This window comes from Corapipo altera, unplaced genomic scaffold, assembly GCF_003945725.1.
Source record: "Corapipo altera isolate COAL_440 unplaced genomic scaffold, ASM394572v1 94, whole genome shotgun sequence".
NCBI classification, from domain to species: domain Eukaryota; kingdom Metazoa; phylum Chordata; class Aves; order Passeriformes; family Pipridae; genus Corapipo; species Corapipo altera.
Genome location: NW_020884950.1, coordinates 860,314 through 878,298, shown reverse-complemented (window position 1 = coordinate 878,298; position 17,985 = coordinate 860,314). Strand labels below are relative to the sequence as shown.

The following is a 17,985-nucleotide window of genomic DNA, read 5'->3' as shown; positions in this document are numbered from 1 at the left end:
TGCCACCATAAAAGCAGACTCTAGGGACAGAAGCTGTACTTGAAGGGGCAGATCAAGTGAACTGTGGTTTGCTGACTCACAATTCCCTCACCTCACCAGCCCTGCTCGTAAAGCAATGGCTGCTCTTACCCGCAGAGATCCGTCAGCACATTCAGACGACAGCTCACAAGCCCAGCCATTCCACGTGCCTTGGGGAGGCTTTTATGCTTTAAACCGCAGCCTTTCTTCTCAAAGTCTCTAGAAATCACCCACTGAGTATCCTACAGTCCAGAGGGGAGGAGATATCTCAGGCTGGACTGGTGTTGTCACTGCCACCACGGGGTTTAGCTGAAAGGTGACAGTCAGAAAAGCAAGCAGCAGGAGGTAACTGCTTGGCTGTCACCCTTTTCTTCCGATCCACAACTATGATGCAGCACTAGTTTATTTTTCTCAAGGGGAACAGAGGGCTTTGCTGATAATACAAAATGCAGCAGAACAGTAACAACATTCAGCTCAGAGAGAACGTCAATGAAGCACAAGGTAGAAAATCAAACAGTTTGTTACTTTCCCTGTGTGAGCAGATAACAAGACTCTTTTCATTGCAACTGGAAAATATTAAAGGTCATGGGAGGGTGCATGGCTAAAAGGTCACTTCCAGGGTATGGCTTTCCCGTGTGTCTCTGACACAGTTAATCACTGGATTTGAATGTACCTCTCTGGTGCAAGAGAAACACAGACCTGACATTTTTCAGCCAGATCAGGGCTTCCTGGGCAAATGTCAACTGTGGGGTAAGCCTAGCTCTACATAAAGGACATTTCATGCTAAACCACTGATGCAAAATTTCTTTTTAGAGCTGCTGTCAGTAATCAACTGAGATGAACCCGGTAGGGTATCTCCCTGACTCAGTGAAGATGCTTCAAGATCGGTGATGTGAACCTCACCAGCTGAGCACTGAGGTCAGTCCTGCATGACTGGACTTGGCTCTGGCTCAGTTTACTCACCAGGACCCAAACACATTGCAGCAGCAAGTGGATCAGTCCATGATTCATACAAGGGAGGCATGGAAAATAGTATCCACCCTGCAGGATTTGCCTTCAGCCTCAGCCTGACCCATAGGGCTGGAAAGGGGAAACTTGGTTTGCCACCAAGGCTGTGGGAAGGGCTTTCCCTTCAAAACCAGTGTCTGTAGTTAATAATCACCCACAGCTGCTTCTCTGCTGGGGATTCCCTTTCTTTTTGCCTCTCCCTTCTGATCCCCTCCCATCTGTCTCTTTCCTAATGGAAACCGGTTATGTAGATACTCCCAGGTTCAATTCCAGAAAGTCAGACTACTGAAAGCAAACAATTAACATGATTTGAGCAAATCCAAACTTTCTGACTCACTTGTGAGCGGTTGCAGAAGCCATGGAGACAGCCCCAGCCAGCTGGCAGCAATGCTGAGGCAGGAATGCTATCCCTAATCCACATGGCTGAGGACACTCCTCAGGGAAAACAGTAAGTGACATAAAGCAGAATGGCAGGTAGGACAGGGCCAACACCACCTCCCTCCCTCCCACAGCCTCTTCGATTTCCTTGACTTTATCCACATGACCAAATCCTGCAAACTCAGTCTTTCTGCTGTCTGGATCGATACACAGTGATCAGTTTTACCTCATGATCTCTCACTTTATTGCTGCTGTGTCAGGTTTTAGGGATTAGAAGACAGACAGATGCCAATTAATGTGATCCCCAAGGGGAAAAAAACCAAGAAAAAACCCCAAACCACCATGTTTTTCCCACGAGGAGTGTGTCAAATGTGTGTCTGCAGTCTGAGCACAGCAGAGGCTGTAAGGCACAAAGAGATTTCTGCCAGGTAGTGGAAAACATGCTATGAAAATATTGTGAGTGACGTTTGCAGGTTGCTGGAGGGAAATTCCCACTGGCTTCCTAACAAGCATTTAAAATTTAACATAGTTGATTTTTTTGACAGCTTTTGCTGTTCCAGCTTCCAATAAAGTCTGTTTGATCTGTGCTGAGCTGATAATAACTCTGGAAAGCCAAGGATTCCATTTTGAAGAAAAGAAAGTACATCTTTATTTTCTAAAGCTTGTCTACAAAAGGTATAAAGGATGCACATGCAGCAGTGGTGGTGACAACCATTGACACTGAAGGCCACAGTTATGAAGTAATAGTAATAATAAACAGGTCTTTCTGTCTGGTAGTGTCACATTTTCTGCTCTTTAAACTCATCCTTTTGAAGGGTAAACACTGGTCAGGTCGGACGCATCTCTCAAGGAAGTCCAGGAGTCCCTGTGACTCTCGAGCACCTGATCTTTGCGACACTCATTTGGGGTTATCTGCTGAGTCTGCAAAACAAATTGTACGCGACAAGTGTCTGCCAACATAATCACCGAGGAGCAAAACAACATCCTCAGCCCACTCTGTCTGGTGTCAGCACAGGGGCAGACACAAACACGACTTAGTGAGCCACAAGCCCAGGCGTGACCCCACGGATTTCCACACACATCCATTTACACAGCCCATGGCCACGTGCTCACACGCTTCTGCCATTTAACATACCGAGAATCGCTGCTGTTAATCAGAACCACCTTGTGCCACCGTGGCCGAGGATTTAATCATTGTCTAAGGCACGACCAGGCACGAGGCTGCTGCCGCTTAACTGTGACCTAACAGCGTCCCCGTACTTCAGAATCTCCTGTGGCCTGATGAAAAATTAATAAACATAAATCTGAATAACACTGGCTGTGGAGCAGCACCCATCGTCCACCCGGGGGACGATGGCTGGCGCTGCAGCTGTGGATCACCGAGGGGGAGGATCTCACCACCGGGACGGCGGTGGCACTGATGGGGGTCGGGGCGAGAGCTGCACCTGTGGGTCACTGCTGGGGGTCACTGACGGGGGCTCTCACAGCAATGGCTCACTCGCAGGGCCCCCCGAACGTCGGCACCGCCTCACCCCCTCATCCCACCCTCAGCCGGCCCCTCTCCCGAGGGGGCGGAACCGCAGCCCCAGCGCGGCCCCTTCCGCTGGCCGCGGCTCCTCCTCCGGGCGGTGGCAGAGGCGGTGCCCGGCTCTCTCCTCCCTCCTCCGGCTGCCGCCGCCGCCCGGGCCGCTTCCTGCGCCGCCCTGCGCGGGGGCACCGACGTGTCGCGGCGGAGGAGCCGCGCTAGGCCGCGCATCCCGCCCGCCGCCGCAGGTGAGGCAGCGGGGCCCGCCCGCTCCACGGCCCGCCCGCCCGCCTGCTCTCGGCGCCGCAGGTGCCTCCCGCCCCCGCCCGCAGCCGGGGCTCCCCCCGGGGGAGCGGCCGGGAAAGTTTAATTTCCCCGGGGCGCCCCTTTGTGTGAGCGGCGCCGGCGGCCTGGGCCGGGTGGCGGGGCGGGCGGCGTGAGGGAAGGGCGGGCGGCGGGGGTGGCTGCCCGCTTCTCCCCGCTTTTCTCTGCCCTTTTCCTGCAAATCCACGATCTGGATTTCCATGGTAACCCCCCGGCGGGGAGCGGGCGGTGGCTGGGAGCGGCGCCGGGTGTGTTTGGAGGTGCCGGTGGGAGGCTGGGCCTCCCTCATGTGGTCGCTCTCCCCCCCGCAGGTCCCCAGCCCCCGGCAGCATTCCAAGCGATGCTACGGGGACAGATATGACGACGGCCTCCCGGAGATACTCCCGGCGTGTTTTCCCCAAGGTATGGCCGGCTCCTGGCTTTGGTTTAGGGAGAGTGTTTTGGGGTTTCCTCTGTAGCGCTGGCGCATGGCAGCAGGAATGGGATAGACTGGGCTGCTGAAGGGTTTGTTGGTTCCATAAGCTGTTTAGGATTGCGATGATTCCCGGGTTTGTAGATGATCCTAAAATTGTGTGCATGGGCAAATGTAATTTTTCGCCTTCCCTTACTGTAATTTTTCAAGCACAGTATGTCCTGTCGAGAGAAATACCCATATGTGTGTGTAAAATACCAACCTTCTGCACGCTCAACCAAAACTTTCCCTCTCTGACTGTCTGGTTTAGGCCTTAGTATGTTATTGGTTCTCTTTTCCTTCTCTGCTTTTCTTATATTCTCTAAATACTTAGGGTTTCTCTTACATGACGTTGAGTGTACGTCAAAATAATCATTGGACTTCAGACTTGCACGTGTGGGTTTTTTCAGATTTTTCAAGCATAGGTAGTGTCTTCAGTGTGTTACCTGTACCCTGTCTGATGAAGTTGTGAATGACAAGTCCTATGGACTTCCTTGCAGCTGTGCTATAACATCTGCTTTGCGACCCTGTGAAAAAACACTCTTACTAAAAGACCTGACGGTAGTACATTAATTGTTGTGGTGGCTGCAGTAATTACTATTTTTACCTGGGAGTCAGTGTGACTTTGCCTACACTACAGTCTTGGCCAAACTGTAGTGCAGGCAAAAGCTATAGTTCCCTTGCAATTCTTTGGGGATAGGATAGTGCTTCTGTGGGTTAGAAAAACGATGCCTAAAATGGACTAACAGGCAGGAGATCCCTGGCTGTTTAAGCAAAAGTCACTGTGCATCATGTAGGCAGCCTCACAGTGGGGTCAGAAGGTTGCACACCAAGGAGCATCTCTACCTCTGCCATCTGATTTGCCAGTAACAGGGTCTGTCCTGAGTGTCCCTGTGTCTTCAGTACCATCTTTCTCTGTGGCAGGAGTCTGGTGTGCGTGTTGGAATCTTGCCTTGTTGACAGCACAAACCTCATGGGAGGAGAAGAGTATGTACATTTCCAAGGTTGAAGGAGGATATTGTTTGCCTGGAAGGTGTCAGGAGGCACTAGAAAGAGTGGAGGAAGCAGACTGCAGACTTGCTCTTTGGCAGTTTAGGTGGGAAGAAGTTGGGAAATGGAATCATGTACGTATTATTTCTTCTTTTGGGGCAGCGACTCTGTGTAGAAGCCACTTCTGCTTTTCCTTTTCAGACTGGGGAAACAAGGAGCTGTGAGTCTCTTAAGAAGAGAGAAGGGCAACAAACATCATATTATCCTTCCAGTTGGGAGGATCAGTTTTCTTTTGGTTTATTTTTTCTTTACCCTTTGTTTATTCTTCGTCTTGTTTCATGAATGGAGCAGAAAAAGCGAGTGGATGAGCATGAATGTGGAGACTCTACGTACATGTTTTTGGGGCCTCGTGTGATTAAGTCCAAAGAAATATTTACTGGCACATTTAAGATTTATCTTCCCCGTATTTTTAACTTTTTGCACCCACTTCACCTAGGTGCTAGATTAAAAAATAAAAAAACAACTGAGTATTCTTTTCAAAAGGTAAAGAACTGTTAATGTATTTCCCTTGTAGTCAAAAATGACAGATCTATTTACTTATCAGATGTTCCAAAATACTCATATGTAATAGCTGAAATATCCCAGCCTTTTCTCTATCAAGCTGGTTCTTAAATAAAAAATAAAAAGAGGAGAGGAGCTGCTTTGGATGTGTGTGGGAGCATGTTTAAGATGGGTTATTAGAGTTGGAATAGCGTATCTGACACTTTGCAACATGCCAGGGGAGTTCCCACCAGTTTTACACCGTTGCTGTAAGCAGCAGTGTCAGGCCTCCCTTTTGTTTTTTGGCTTTCTAGATGCAGCATAACCATACCGGTTTTTAGGTTATAGAATTATTTATCCTTTGTGTCAGTGGAAGCCATTTGAGGGATGAAAAGGAGGTGATGTGAGCAGAGGTGATCAGTCTCGTTTGACCTTGTGTTGGGCAGGTATTAGGTACCACGAGAACTATCAGCAAACATGGGTGGCACACTCTTGTTTCTCACCAAGTTGAAGTTTGGATGGCCTTGTTTGCTGAGGACCTGCCCTGTAGAGTGACTTCTTGCCTCGTGCCAGTGGACTGGCATCCTGTGTCAAGACTGCTCAGTAAGACTTGATATGGGGTGTGCTGGGCCTGCTTTTTGATGCTCTCTGGTCTCAGCTTTATGCATAATGTCAAAGGTGTTATGTATTTTAATTTGACTCCTTCATAGCTACTTGTGGCTCAGGACTTGGGTAAGGCTTTGGAAAGACGAAATTCTCACGAAAATTCACATATTTGAAAGATTAGTTTCAGACGAGCCTAACCCTGCTGGAGACAGCAGGCAGAGAGGCTGCACAGGGAAACTTGCTGTTGATGCAAATTGCCCTGAGCTTCTGTCAGACTCCTTTTGTAAAGTCAGGACCTCAGTGTTGGGATTTTTGCTGGGGCTGGTGAAATTCTTCTGCCTTTCCTCCACACGTCACTGCTCTGCAGTCTCTGCCCGTGACGGACTTGTAGCAGGAATGCCTGCCGGGGCTCCGTGGTCTTTGTTCAGCTGCATGGGCCTCTGTGGAGCTGTAGAAGATGCTCATATTTCACCATTTTCCAAGAGGGTCATACACACTGTAATCCTGATGCCTGAAAAAAATTAGTGCAAAAAAAGATTTCACTCCCATCTTGTGTGAAAGTGTGGGCAACTAACTGCAGGCCTTTTCTGCCATATATTTTAACTGCTTTGCTGATTGTTTCTGAATGATTCTAGCACCCCTGGCACAGAAGAACTTGGTGCATAATGACCTAAATAGCTGTAGAAAGGTCTGTTCCTCCAGCAGAGAAGCTGCCTTCCGATTTCAGATTAGTGTTCAGCTTTGGGAGCTTGGGTTTCCGGATGAGAGGAAGTACATTTGGTACATTGGGTACATCACAGATGTTTCATGTAATTATTTTATTCAGTACCTGAACAAAAGTGAAATATTACTTTTCCAGATAGTTTGTCTATAAGGAGATAATTGCTTTCCAGTTTCTGACAAAATCTTTACATTTATGTATTATTCTAAGTCAAAAGATGTTATTCAGTGATGGGACCTTCTTGGGTGATTTTTTTCTGATTATCTTATTCTTGGGTTTAAAGAAGTGAAGCTCAACTAAAGCTTTTTTTAGTTTGTGTTTGTTTTTGTGTTTGTTTTTTTTTTCATCTGGTGTTGTGGTGTCTTCAGCTGGGGAGGGCAAAAGAAACAAAATACAAAATATAATAATATGAAAATCAGATGGTTTATCCTGGCCTTGTAGTCTATCCATGGTGCTTTGCAGTGAGGATGCAGCTGTCCAGTTCTTTCTCTGGAGTCAGATTACTGTTCTTTCTTCCCTGTTTCCCTGTTTGAAGAGAGCATTTTGAGATGCCTTTATGAAAGAGACAATTTAAGGAGAGGGTTGGTGGCATTACTCTTTTAAGCTGTTCAGGTGCTCTTGCTTTTCCCCAGTCCCCACTATGCAGTTTGCTGGGAAAGTGGCACAGTCTGAGGAACTGCAGAATCTGCTGGATCATAACAGCACATGTGGCTAAGCAGGGCTGATGAGAAAGGCAGATAACTCATACACAGCTTCCTTGTTGGGTTGCTTTCATCCCAGCAGAGCTGATCTGTGTGGTTGACACTCCTGCTGACTTTGCAGAGAAGTTCACACCCTCAGTGTGAGAACAGGAGATTTGGGATACTATTTGGATGTGCAAAATGCACTAAAATACACGTGTGTTTATGAATACAAATATATGTATATTTATTAGGCTTTCAGAAAGGCCAGGCTGACCCAGGCTCCTCTCCAGGTTGTGTAAAGAGGTTTGATGTTGGAGTGTGCCCCAAATGTAGATGCCTTGCCATGGGGACAAGTCACAACCGTCCTCTGACTCCGGCCTCATCACCCCCCTGACAGTCATCTGCTTCCTAGTCTGAAAGCCCAGGGTGGAAGTAGGTTGTTCAGAAAGAGCTTGGCTTAGCAGAACAGCTACAGCTCATTCTCTGAAACTGCTTCAACATTTCTGCTCCCAGCTAATCTTCTCAGCTCCTCCTCTGAAATAGGGATGTCTGTCTCAGGGCACCAGGGACAAGTGTGGAAATTTCAACCTGAGGAATTATTAGGTGGTTGAAAAAAAAACACCTGAAAGCTTGTGTTAACACAGTTTGGTTCACATTGTCTTGCAGAGGTGGTGTGTACTTTGCTCGTACCATGACTGTTACAGGGAAGTCATGGTGATTTAGCAAAAAGAGCTGCATAATAATAGGCAGGGAAACCTAAACTTTTGAGGGCAGAGTAAACACGTTAGATCAATAACAACTTGCTATTGGCTGTTGAGGCCCTGGAAGGAATCCCTTGGGCATTTTTCTCCTTCAGTTATGTTTCAGGTACACTTTTTCTTAATAAGGATCTTTGGTATTTATGGTGTCTTCTAGAAGAGGTGAAATATTTCGCTTTAGCTTAATTTATGTGTGGCTTCTGATGGTTTTCTCTTCCAAAGGGTGTTGGATAACCAGAACAGTACTTGCAATGTTTTCATTTCACCCTGTTGTTGCCAAAGCCGTGAAAAGCAGCGGGGACTTTCCTGTTCCATTTGTGTTCACAGAGAAACTTCTCCTGCCTTATTTTTGGGATGCAGAGTGTACCTCTTCAGAAGAACCTGCTGGTGTCCAATGGGCACCCAGTGGACAATGTGGAATACTTAAAGGGAAGCTTGCACAGTGTTGTATGGTCAGTTGGAACCCCGCTGTCTTTCCCTTGGGTGCTTAGTGTCTCTTCTCTGCTATGACTGCTTTTGAAGCCGAAGTAAAGTTTGGAGAGCGGGTTTGAGAAGTGTCTGAAGAGCTGAAGCTTATAAACTCCATGTTCCTGGGTGTCCTTTGAAGTACCAGCTAGCTTATCAAAACTGCCAATTTAAGTTGAAAGTATTACTAGTGGGCTGTAGATTTATTTTCATTTGAGAGGGAGAGCGCAGAGAAAGGAGAAATATGAGTTTATTTAATGCATAAATGGAGACTTCAGGCACCTTGCAGGGATTATGCTGGCTTAATAAATTCTAATTTGCATTGTTAATACGAATTAAAGCTTTACAAACCAGAGTATGCACACGTGAAAATTCCCGGTAAAAATTATTAACTTGTGCAAAGCTGTCATCTTAAGTAGGAAATAGAAAATGGGTTGATAATGCTAATTAAAATCTCCCCAAAAATAAAGAAATATGAAGTTAGTATCCATGAACAGACAAGGCTCAGTTTGCACCTTCTCCAATAAGGTGTTTATATTGTGACAGTACTGGATGTTTCGGTAGCGAAGACTCACCCTCATAAACACAAAGCATGTGAACAACACTCGGAATATGGAGAGACAGTTTCCAAAGAGCTTTTGTCCAAGTCTTGGAAAAACAAGCCAACGCTGCAGAGTTACAACTGCCCTGGGCAATTGCTTCTGAGTAATACACTTGGTTGTTTGTTGTGTTCTCTTCTAACAGCTGAAACCTCGGGTGCGAAACTCCAGAGTCAGAGCCGTAGTCATCACAGAAATAACTTCTTAAGGGTCATGTGATGAATACATTACTGACTGCACAGATCTTCTGGTTTGCTGACTGTACAAGTATCCAGGCGTGTGGTTATTCCTTTCGTCATGGCAGCCGTTTTGTTCCATGCTGTGAGTTGTACAGCTGTGTCATATCCTAGCTGCTGAGCCTGTTATTGAACAAGAATGCTTTTAAAGAGGGAAGCTGTAAGATGAAAGGTTACCCTTCATGTGTTCAGGCTGTAAGAAAGCTGTAAATTCGACTCATCAGAGGTATTTTCATGGTTGCCATGGTTCATTTGGTTTAACTTCAGCGATATTGAGTCATTGCAGTAACAGTGTAATTTAATTTTAACTAAGGAAATTAATACATTGTGTACAAAATAGATGTAGTATATTTGAAGGCATGTTGTAACTAAAACCATAATCATGGGCTCCAGGTTCCATCATTACTCTTGTATCTAACCTCTAAAGTTGGGGGTTTTTTTTAATTGGTAGACAAAATGTGAGTAACTTATGGTGATTACTGGAGAGAACACAGTTTATGTAACACATAATTGTGTACAATTTAAATACTGATGTCATGAAGTTACAGGGTTGCATATTCTTACTGTGGCCATAGGTTCTTCTGAGTAAGAGACTCATGGGAAGTCACCATTTCATAACTCATTCTGCACAGTTTGTGCAGTTAACTGCATTTACCTGCCTTTCACTTGCATGGGAGATTGAATGAGTTAAAATATTCTGCGGCAGTTCTGTTCTGTGTTAACGTTGCGTTTCATTTGTTTTGGTGTGTTTAGATCGGCAAATTTATATATTATTGCATATTTTAAAATGTTGATTCAGGAGGCTGGTTATAGGTTTGTTTGTCTATAGAATGCTTTGTAGTGGAGCAGAAGGAACAGCTGTTCTGTTGGTGAACAAATGATGAAACTTTTCCAGCTGTGGGCAAAGTTAGTGCACAGAGGAGGGTTTGGGTGTAGGGTGGGATTTTTATCTACTTATGGACTTGGCAAATGCTCCTTTCTAGTTTGAATTTTATTCAGGCATTATTGCCCATTTTTCTTTCTCTCTTTGAAGCTGCACTTCCTTGCCTAATTTAAGGACTGCATTTTGAGGAATGCCTGGTTTGGGGCAGTATGGATGGGTTTATTCCTGTGCAAATGTGGCTGTTCATTGAGGTTAATTATCCATAAGGTCCTGACTTATGAGGGTACTAGAATAGCTGTTAACTATGAATAATTTAGTGCAGCATCAGATTGCGTGCCACTTAAGAAGGCCTCTGCCTGTGAAGCCTTATATCTTGTTTAAATTCACTCAGTAATATGGAGGTTACTGCTTGCACTGATATTTTATTGTACTCCTTTCATTCTATTGTAAGATTTGTCAGTGAATATTTTATGGTGATAAGTAACAAAAATATCTGTGCAAGAGTAGGTATAGTTTGTTTTTGAAAAGCTGAGGTACTGAGCTTGACTTCAGTCTTAAACTGTCTTTTAAATTTATTTTTAATCTTTGACTAGCCTAATACAGTTAGCATTTTCTCCACTCAGATTTATGTAGTTGAGACAATTCACATCCTAGACAGTCCTTTTAGGTAGTACTTCGTTGTGGGGAAGGAGCAAGGCTTAATGAAAGACTTGCTAGCAAGAGTGCAAGATTTCAGTGCTTTCTACAAATTGCCCTAGTTGCTCATACATCTGGCTAGAGCAGACTGTGTCTCATATTACAGAGCCTTTTACAGGAGAAAAGCTGCAAATACAGCACTCTGAAGCAGTTCCAAGTGCAGATAAATTTACTGTATGCCTTTGGGAGACTTGGTCATTGCAGCAGAGTACTGGATGTGTTTTTTAAGAATATTATGACAAAACACTGTCATTTTAGCATACTAGATTTTTCACAAAACCACCCCAAAACATCCGGGAAGAGCTTCATGAAGAAAGAAGTTGCTTTGGAAATGTCAAGGGAAGAACATAAAAATATGAACATGCAATAGAAGTAGTAGAGAAAAAGGAGGTTTTGGGGCTTTTTGTGGCGAGAGACCGATGCTTTATGATGTTTATGTCAGATGGCTGGAAAGGTTTTTTTCTCTGTTTCTGACTGTTGCAATTCTCTATGTCAACCAGTAGGGTTTTTTTACTATGGGCCTCTTCATTGGGATGCTCTGTTACAGCTGTACTTACATATCTTAACTGGTCTTTAGAATTGTTCTGTAGGACACTTTCAACCTCATTCAGAACGTAGAACTTTTTTTTTCTCTTCCAAATGGGATTTGCTGTAATGTGTGTGATGCTGTTAGAATCTGACAGGGTGAGTGAGGTACAGTCATCTCTTCGTGCCTCCTTCAGTGATTGAAGATAAAATAGGCCTTTTATCTTTTTGTGCTCCTTCACAGGGTAGTAAGTAATTTAGGTGTCCATTAAGGGTTGATAGTTAAATGCTAAGATCTTGCTGGATGCATTTAATTTCTCCTTAAAGGCCAGGATCCAGATTGGTCCCTTTGAACAGGCTCTCTTTGAGCTGTACATTATGGGGGTGTTTTAATAAACATCCCTGTTTAAGGGTTTTAATAAACTCTCAAACCTCTTGTAGTTCTGCATTTTACTACTGACTGATACTTTGATGGAAATGCAGTTTTGTTTACAGATGGAAAGAACTCATTAAGTTCAGCCCTGATGTAAATTTTTTGAGGCTGTTTACTTTCAAATTGGAAGCTTAAAATTGAACTGAAAATTAGTGGGACTTTCCTTGCTCTGAAGCTTTTTGATCTATGTTTTAATTGTCTTGTCTGTGCAAATACTTTTTGTGGTGAAATAAACTGTAGTTTACTAGGCTGCCATGAAAAGTCGAATTATCAATTTTCCTGATTGAAGTTCCAAGTTTCCTGATACTTGAGATGAAATTCTACTGTGAATGTCTGCACTATGGCTGCAGTAACTGTGGCAAGAAAGCAAGAAGTGCCTGAAAGACTTTTTTTTTTTCTTTTTAATGTAACATTTTATTGGTGCTGTGCACAAGAACAAGCTATCCTCCAAACCTAGAGGTGTGGGAGGAACAGACTATGAAGTTATATTCTGCCTTTTATTTTTATGTTTAAAGTAAACTTTCTCCTGTTGTTGTTGAAATGTGTCAGTTGAAGTATTGCAGTTTAAAAAATACTGGAATGTCATTGTTTTGCTGCAGTGTGTCAGCAGAGCCTTATTAAAGCCTTGATATTTATTGTTTCCTATTTAGCTTTTATCAAGTGGTGATTTTATGCAATGGCATCAAGCCACAGTTCTTCACCAGTGCCTCAGTCAAACAGCAGTGATGCTTTCTTTAAAAAAGAAATGGATGCCACGAAACGCTTTCGCCCTGTGCAGTCACTGCCTGATGTGTGTCCCAAGGAACCCACAGGTAATGTTGGTGTGCAGGGACAGTGAGAATGCAGTTGAATTTACTAAACTGTTTGCAGTTGTTCAGTCAGCGTTTGTCATGGTGGGTGTAGTGCACTGAGCCACAGTCATATTTGTCCAAGTGTGCTGTAATTCTGCTTTGTACCACCCAGTGTCCCTTTGGAGCAATAGGAGAGACTTCCTATTTGCAGCTGGTTTTAACCTGGTCCCATTAGAGATGGGATATGATTCCACATTGCAGCTGTAATCCATACTCCATGCAATGAGGGGGTATAGTCTTTCAGAGCCTGCAGCAGATGTGTCCAGTGTGCTTGGAGTCTGGCTGCATTGCTTCTGTGAAACATCCCAGCCCTTCTGCACTACGAAGCAAGAGACTTGTCTGTAGTACTGTTATTAGTCTCTAGTGCTGTCATAAAACCAGGTTTTGGTCACAGTTCCAGCTGCTGTGGTGCACTAAAGCTTAGTTTATAAAAATGAGTAGGTGGGGTGGGATCTTCAGAGTTATGATACATAATGCTAATGAATTGCAGGTGTCATTCTGATCAAGTTCAGAGTATTAGAAATCTGTTTGTGGTTCGAATTTTTTTCTCTTCAGTAGAAACTAATGCTGTTGAGCTAAATATGTTTAATGAGTGTCAGTACACCAATACTGTGTTCGAAACTTGTGTTGGCTAATCTGATAGCAGTGCAAGTTGAAGTGTTGCTGAAGAACATCATCTGTCTTTTGCATAGATAATGCTAATCCACTATGTAATTGGGAAAACATGGCTTAAGAACCACAGTTTAGCAAAAACTACAACTTTGTTTCTGACCTTAACAAACTGTCTTGTCTTTTGTGCTGCAGGCGATCCGAGTAACTTATGTGACAGCCCATCTCTAGTTGTGGATCAGCAAAGATGGACTATTTATCATTCCAAAGTCAATCTCCCAGCAGCACTAAATGATCCTAGGTTAGCAAAAAGGGAATCTGATTTCTTTACAAAAACATGGGGAGTGGACTTTGTGGACACTGAAGTCACGCCTTCATTCTACCTCCCACAGATCACCAAGGAACATTTTGCATTATACCAACAGGAAATCACTCCGGTAAGAATGCCCAGGTAGATGCACGTGGTGCAAGGGACCAGAAAGATATCCTTCTTCTAATTAGAATGTCCCTGCTAGTAGTCCATCATACAGCTAGCTGATAATTAATTTGCTTTTCAGTGTTTGTTGGGCCTTCATTAGACGTTTCTTGTTTTATAATCTCAGTATCCATCATGTGGAAAATGCTGTCCGAATTGTCCCAGGCCAATTTCATATATTTTTTTTTTTTATTTTTAGTTTCTTTCTCTGAATACTGAGCTCTGCACCAAGGCTTACAGTTCATATTTATTCTTTCTGATTCAGAATACTTTTTTTTTCTGTGAGGATTGTTTAATGGTTGGGCTCTACAGTGCCAACATAGCATTCTCAGACCTTTGGGTCAAATGACTACATGCTGCAAGGGTTGAAGATACTTTCTTAAGAGTCTTCAATCTAAACATTTATACACAAAGTTCTTAAACTATAAATAGGCCTATTATCTTGATGATTTCTTTTGTAACAGGAAGGTTTAAGCTAAATCTAAGGACACCAGGACCAGTAGGAGACTTCTACAAACTCTTATAATACAGGTATCAGTAAGTATGTAGTATTCTTTTTTTTTTTTCTTTTTCACTGAAAGAACATGTAGAAGTCTCCTGCTGTTTTCTGCTTCCTTGGTTTGTAACTTCCTTATTTTTTTGCTGGTTCGGAATTTGCTGCAGGAAATGTTACTTATGTAATTGTAGTTAAAGACTGGAAGTGAATTGTCTATAACTGAACTATTGCCACCATTAACTCACATATTCAGCATTTTAAATGTTTAAGATTTCATCCTGTAAAATTAGCACTTCATTAGTGACTGCTAAATGAAGGAAGATTTTGAAAACAGGGAGCTGACCTGTGAGGTAGCTTCTAGCAGAAATCTAGTTAACATTGGTGTTCTTTAGAAACATAATTTCTCACCACTGTGGTCTCTGGTGGTGTATGAAATTTGAAGCTCAGCATGATGAAACAAGATATGTGGTTTCAGCAAGGTACTCATTAGTAAGATATGGAAGCAATTTCTACTTTGATCCAATTTAATTTAGTAATGAAAAAGCATTCATTGTGTGTTAGTGTGATTTCTGGATTAGACATCAAATAAATGTTTGTTTATGTAATTACAGTTGATCTATGTTTATATATCCTTATGTAGAGAAGTTATTACACTTCTTCAATAACTTCTGTGTTCATTTTCTTTCAAATATAAAGATACAGGTAAAAAACAACCTATCTACTGTAGGTTGAAATTTTTGGTACCTTTTACCTGGACAAACTGTCTGAGCTTATTACAGGAGGAAAATAATGTTGTGAACTTGTCAGAATTATTTGGCATAATTGCAGTTGTATTTCACTGAATGTTCTACTTGAAAGAAAAAACTTATTTTTTAAAAATGGTTTCTAAGCCTCAGAATAATTCTTTAATATATTTTCTCTTTTGCAGAGAGAGAAGGTTCATGAAAGATGCAAGAATATTTGTACTCCTAAAGATACCTTTGGCAGGACTCTCTTACACACACATGGTACAGTCAAAGCCGTCCTTTAGTCATTAAAAAGTAATGTCTTTTTGTATGAGTATGTTATGTCATCAATAATGAATGTTATGAATGTTATTCATTATTGATTCTATAACGTACTGATCATCTGTTAGTTGCTCAAGGGCTTCATGTGCAGTAGTAGCTGGTGATGATTTCATTGTAACAGTAATTGAAAACTCAAACGTGGTTGACTAGAATTATTCAAGAACATTGCTGATATTTTATAGGTCAGAATGCTTGTGATATCTGCTTTGAAACTTTTTCTTGGCATGTTTGCATTCATGGCAGGTCATTGTGTCCCCAACAGTGTTTTCTTTAACTGCTTTTTATTTTAACATCCACTGAAACTGTTGCATCAAATCTGTGGCAGCTGTTGTGTTGGCAGTGAAGAACAGCAGTGCAGGGCCATTCCTGTGCCTCTGCTATGAGGATCACAGGGTGGCTGAGGTGGGAAGTGACATCTCAAGATGGTCTAGTCCAAACCATCTGCTCCAGCAGGGTCACCATTGTCCAGTTAGGTTTTGAATTTATCCACAGATGGAGATTACACAACCCGTCTGAACAACCTGTTTTGGTGTTTGAGCACCCTCATGGTAAAAGGATTTCCTTATGTTCAAATGGAATTTTTCATTTATCAGTTTCTGCCCATTTGCCCTCTGTCCTGTCACTGGGGACCACTGAGGAAAAAATGCTATGACTTCCTTACACCCTCTCATCAGATCTTTAAACACATTGGTAAGATCTCCCCTGGGCTTTTGCAGCCTAAACAATCTCAGCTCTCTCAGCCTCTCCTCCTTGTCTCTTAGTTGTCTTTGTGGCTCTTCACAGGATCACTCCAGTGTGTCTAGGTCTGTCTTGTACTGGGGAGCTCAGAACTGGGCAGTTGTAGCAAGGCTGAATTTCAAGATTTTATGGCAATATTCAACTAATATGAAACCAGACAAAGGAAGGTGAGAGGCAAAATGAGAAAGGAAAAGACGAGCAAAAGGAAAAGAAACACTTCATAAGTTGGAGATAGTTTTTAATATTTATTTTAATTTACTTTCTCAAAAATGCTAGCATAAAATGGTTCATTTACCAATCCCTGTTTGATAAGGCTTATCTATATCAATGTCTACAGATAATGCAGCAAGAAGCATTCAGTACTTTACTTCAATAAAGTTCTTTCAGTTGACTTTCTTCCTCCTTTTCTGTGCAAAAGGAAACCCTTCTGCAGGGTTTTTTTTGTATGGGTGTTATTTTGGAATAGCTGCTCCTGAATGTCTATGGCACATATGGCAGAATAAAAGTTCCTTCTTCAGTCTTACCTTAATCCATTTTGAAAGAGTCTGAGTCTTTTGTTTTTAAAAAGAAAATTAGTGTCACCAAATTAACTGGGAGGTCCTTAGTAGCCAGAAAGTTCCTAGTTGAAGCATCATTTGGTTAACTGAAACTCAAAATTTTCTGTAATTTCTGCTGTTAGCATTTCCTGTCTTCCTCTAACTCCAGCCCACAAGACTTGGCCTTTCACTTCCGTAAGAATTGGTCTGTCAAAGACTGAGGACAGCAGGATGATTCCGAGGTTGTCTTTTGTATTTCAATACAAATAAAATAAGAAACAAATCAAGTGAAAACCAAAGAGGTGAGAGCAATGTGGGAGATGATGCTGAGCTAGCACTTACCATGTTTGTCAGGGGTGAGCAGACCATCCAGCAGAGACATGGGCTTGTTGCTTTTAAATTCCTTAACGTTTTTGTCCTCCAGTGTGCCCTCCCTCCATAATGCTCCTAAGTTAGTGAGTAAGGAAGGAAAAGGGGATTTTGACTGAACCTCAAGAGTCTGAATTTGCCTTTTCTTCAAGTTCTGCTGATGTATAATAATGCAGCTCTTTCCCCAGCTCAACTCCCTCACCCTCTGCAGTTGTCAGGTCAGCTTACTTCATGGGAAGTAAAGCTGCTGTGCTGCTTGCTCACCGTGCTTGGGACTCTGTCCTGAGCCCTTGTTTGTGCTTCTTGCCAACCTTTGTGCATCCAATCTCCAAGTGCTCTGCTGAAGTGATTATATGGACAGCTTCAGTCTGGAGCATCAAAACTGGAATGATGGTAGAAGGACCTTTTACTGGCCCTTGCTAGTGCATTAATGAATGTGAAGTGCTTTGTATGTCATTGTCACTGTCAAATCAGCCAAGTGCAAGCACCTTTGAGTGCTCCGAGCATGAGACCTGAACTACAAAGGACAACAGAGCATTTCAAAGAATCAGAATATTTCAGGTTGGAAGGGACTTCAGAGTGTCTTTACTGCAACTGCCATCTCAAAGCTAGTTCAGCTGTGAGGTCAGGCCAAGCCATTCAGAGCTTTAGCCAGAAAATCTCCAAGGATGGGCAGCCTACTCCAATGCTTGATTGTCCTCATGGGGGAAAAGGTTCTCCTCATGTTCAGTCAGAATGTTTCATTTCAATTTGTAACCCTGTTCCCTCTCTGTGAGGAACATGGCATTGTTATCTTGTTCAAAGGAATTGTATTCTGTTGTTTGCTTATGAATGACTGCTTGTGTTCTGTTTAATTTTAGATAAATCCAGAACAGATCTGGAACAAGTACCTAAGGTATGGCTTCTGTGCACTCTAAGCTTTTGTAAGGTTTTCTCGCATGAAGTGTTGAATATATGCATGTGCTCTGTAGTAACTTTGTCCTTGCTGATGACTTGGGTTGATTC

General features: G+C 42.9%; 1 protein-coding gene and 1 long non-coding RNA gene across 5 annotated transcripts in view; one reads left to right on the top strand and one right to left on the bottom strand.

Moving 5' to 3' along the window:
• Positions 1-2,027: 2,027 nt before the first annotated feature.
• Positions 2,028-3,011, bottom strand: LOC113956438. The gene is made up of 3 exons (XR_003530854.1): positions 2,850-3,011; positions 2,540-2,682; positions 2,028-2,325 (listed from the first exon to the last, which is right to left on the bottom strand). It is a non-coding gene; the product is annotated as an uncharacterized LOC113956438 (long non-coding RNA).
• A 104-nt stretch (positions 3,012-3,115) lies between these two features.
• VPS54 (VPS54, GARP complex subunit) overlaps positions 3,116-17,985 on the top strand; it is a 47,570-nt gene continuing 32,700 nt past the window's right edge. Inside the window, exons 1-7 of one of the 4 annotated variants that reach the window (XM_027663053.1) lie at positions 3,116-3,177; positions 3,565-3,655; positions 12,490-12,651; positions 13,495-13,600; positions 13,692-13,736; positions 15,199-15,277; positions 17,841-17,875. In XM_027663053.1, the coding sequence (XP_027518854.1) occupies positions 12,516-12,651; positions 13,495-13,600; positions 13,692-13,736; positions 15,199-15,277; positions 17,841-17,875 (401 nt within the window). In that variant the 5' untranslated portion in view covers positions 3,116-3,177; positions 3,565-3,655; positions 12,490-12,515. Of the gene's footprint in view, positions 3,178-3,369; positions 3,457-3,564; positions 3,656-12,489; positions 12,652-13,494; positions 13,737-14,262; positions 14,312-15,198; positions 15,278-17,840; positions 17,876-17,985 lie in introns of those variants that run through there. The other 3 variants (XM_027663050.1, XM_027663051.1, XM_027663054.1) reach the window with 3 other exon arrangements.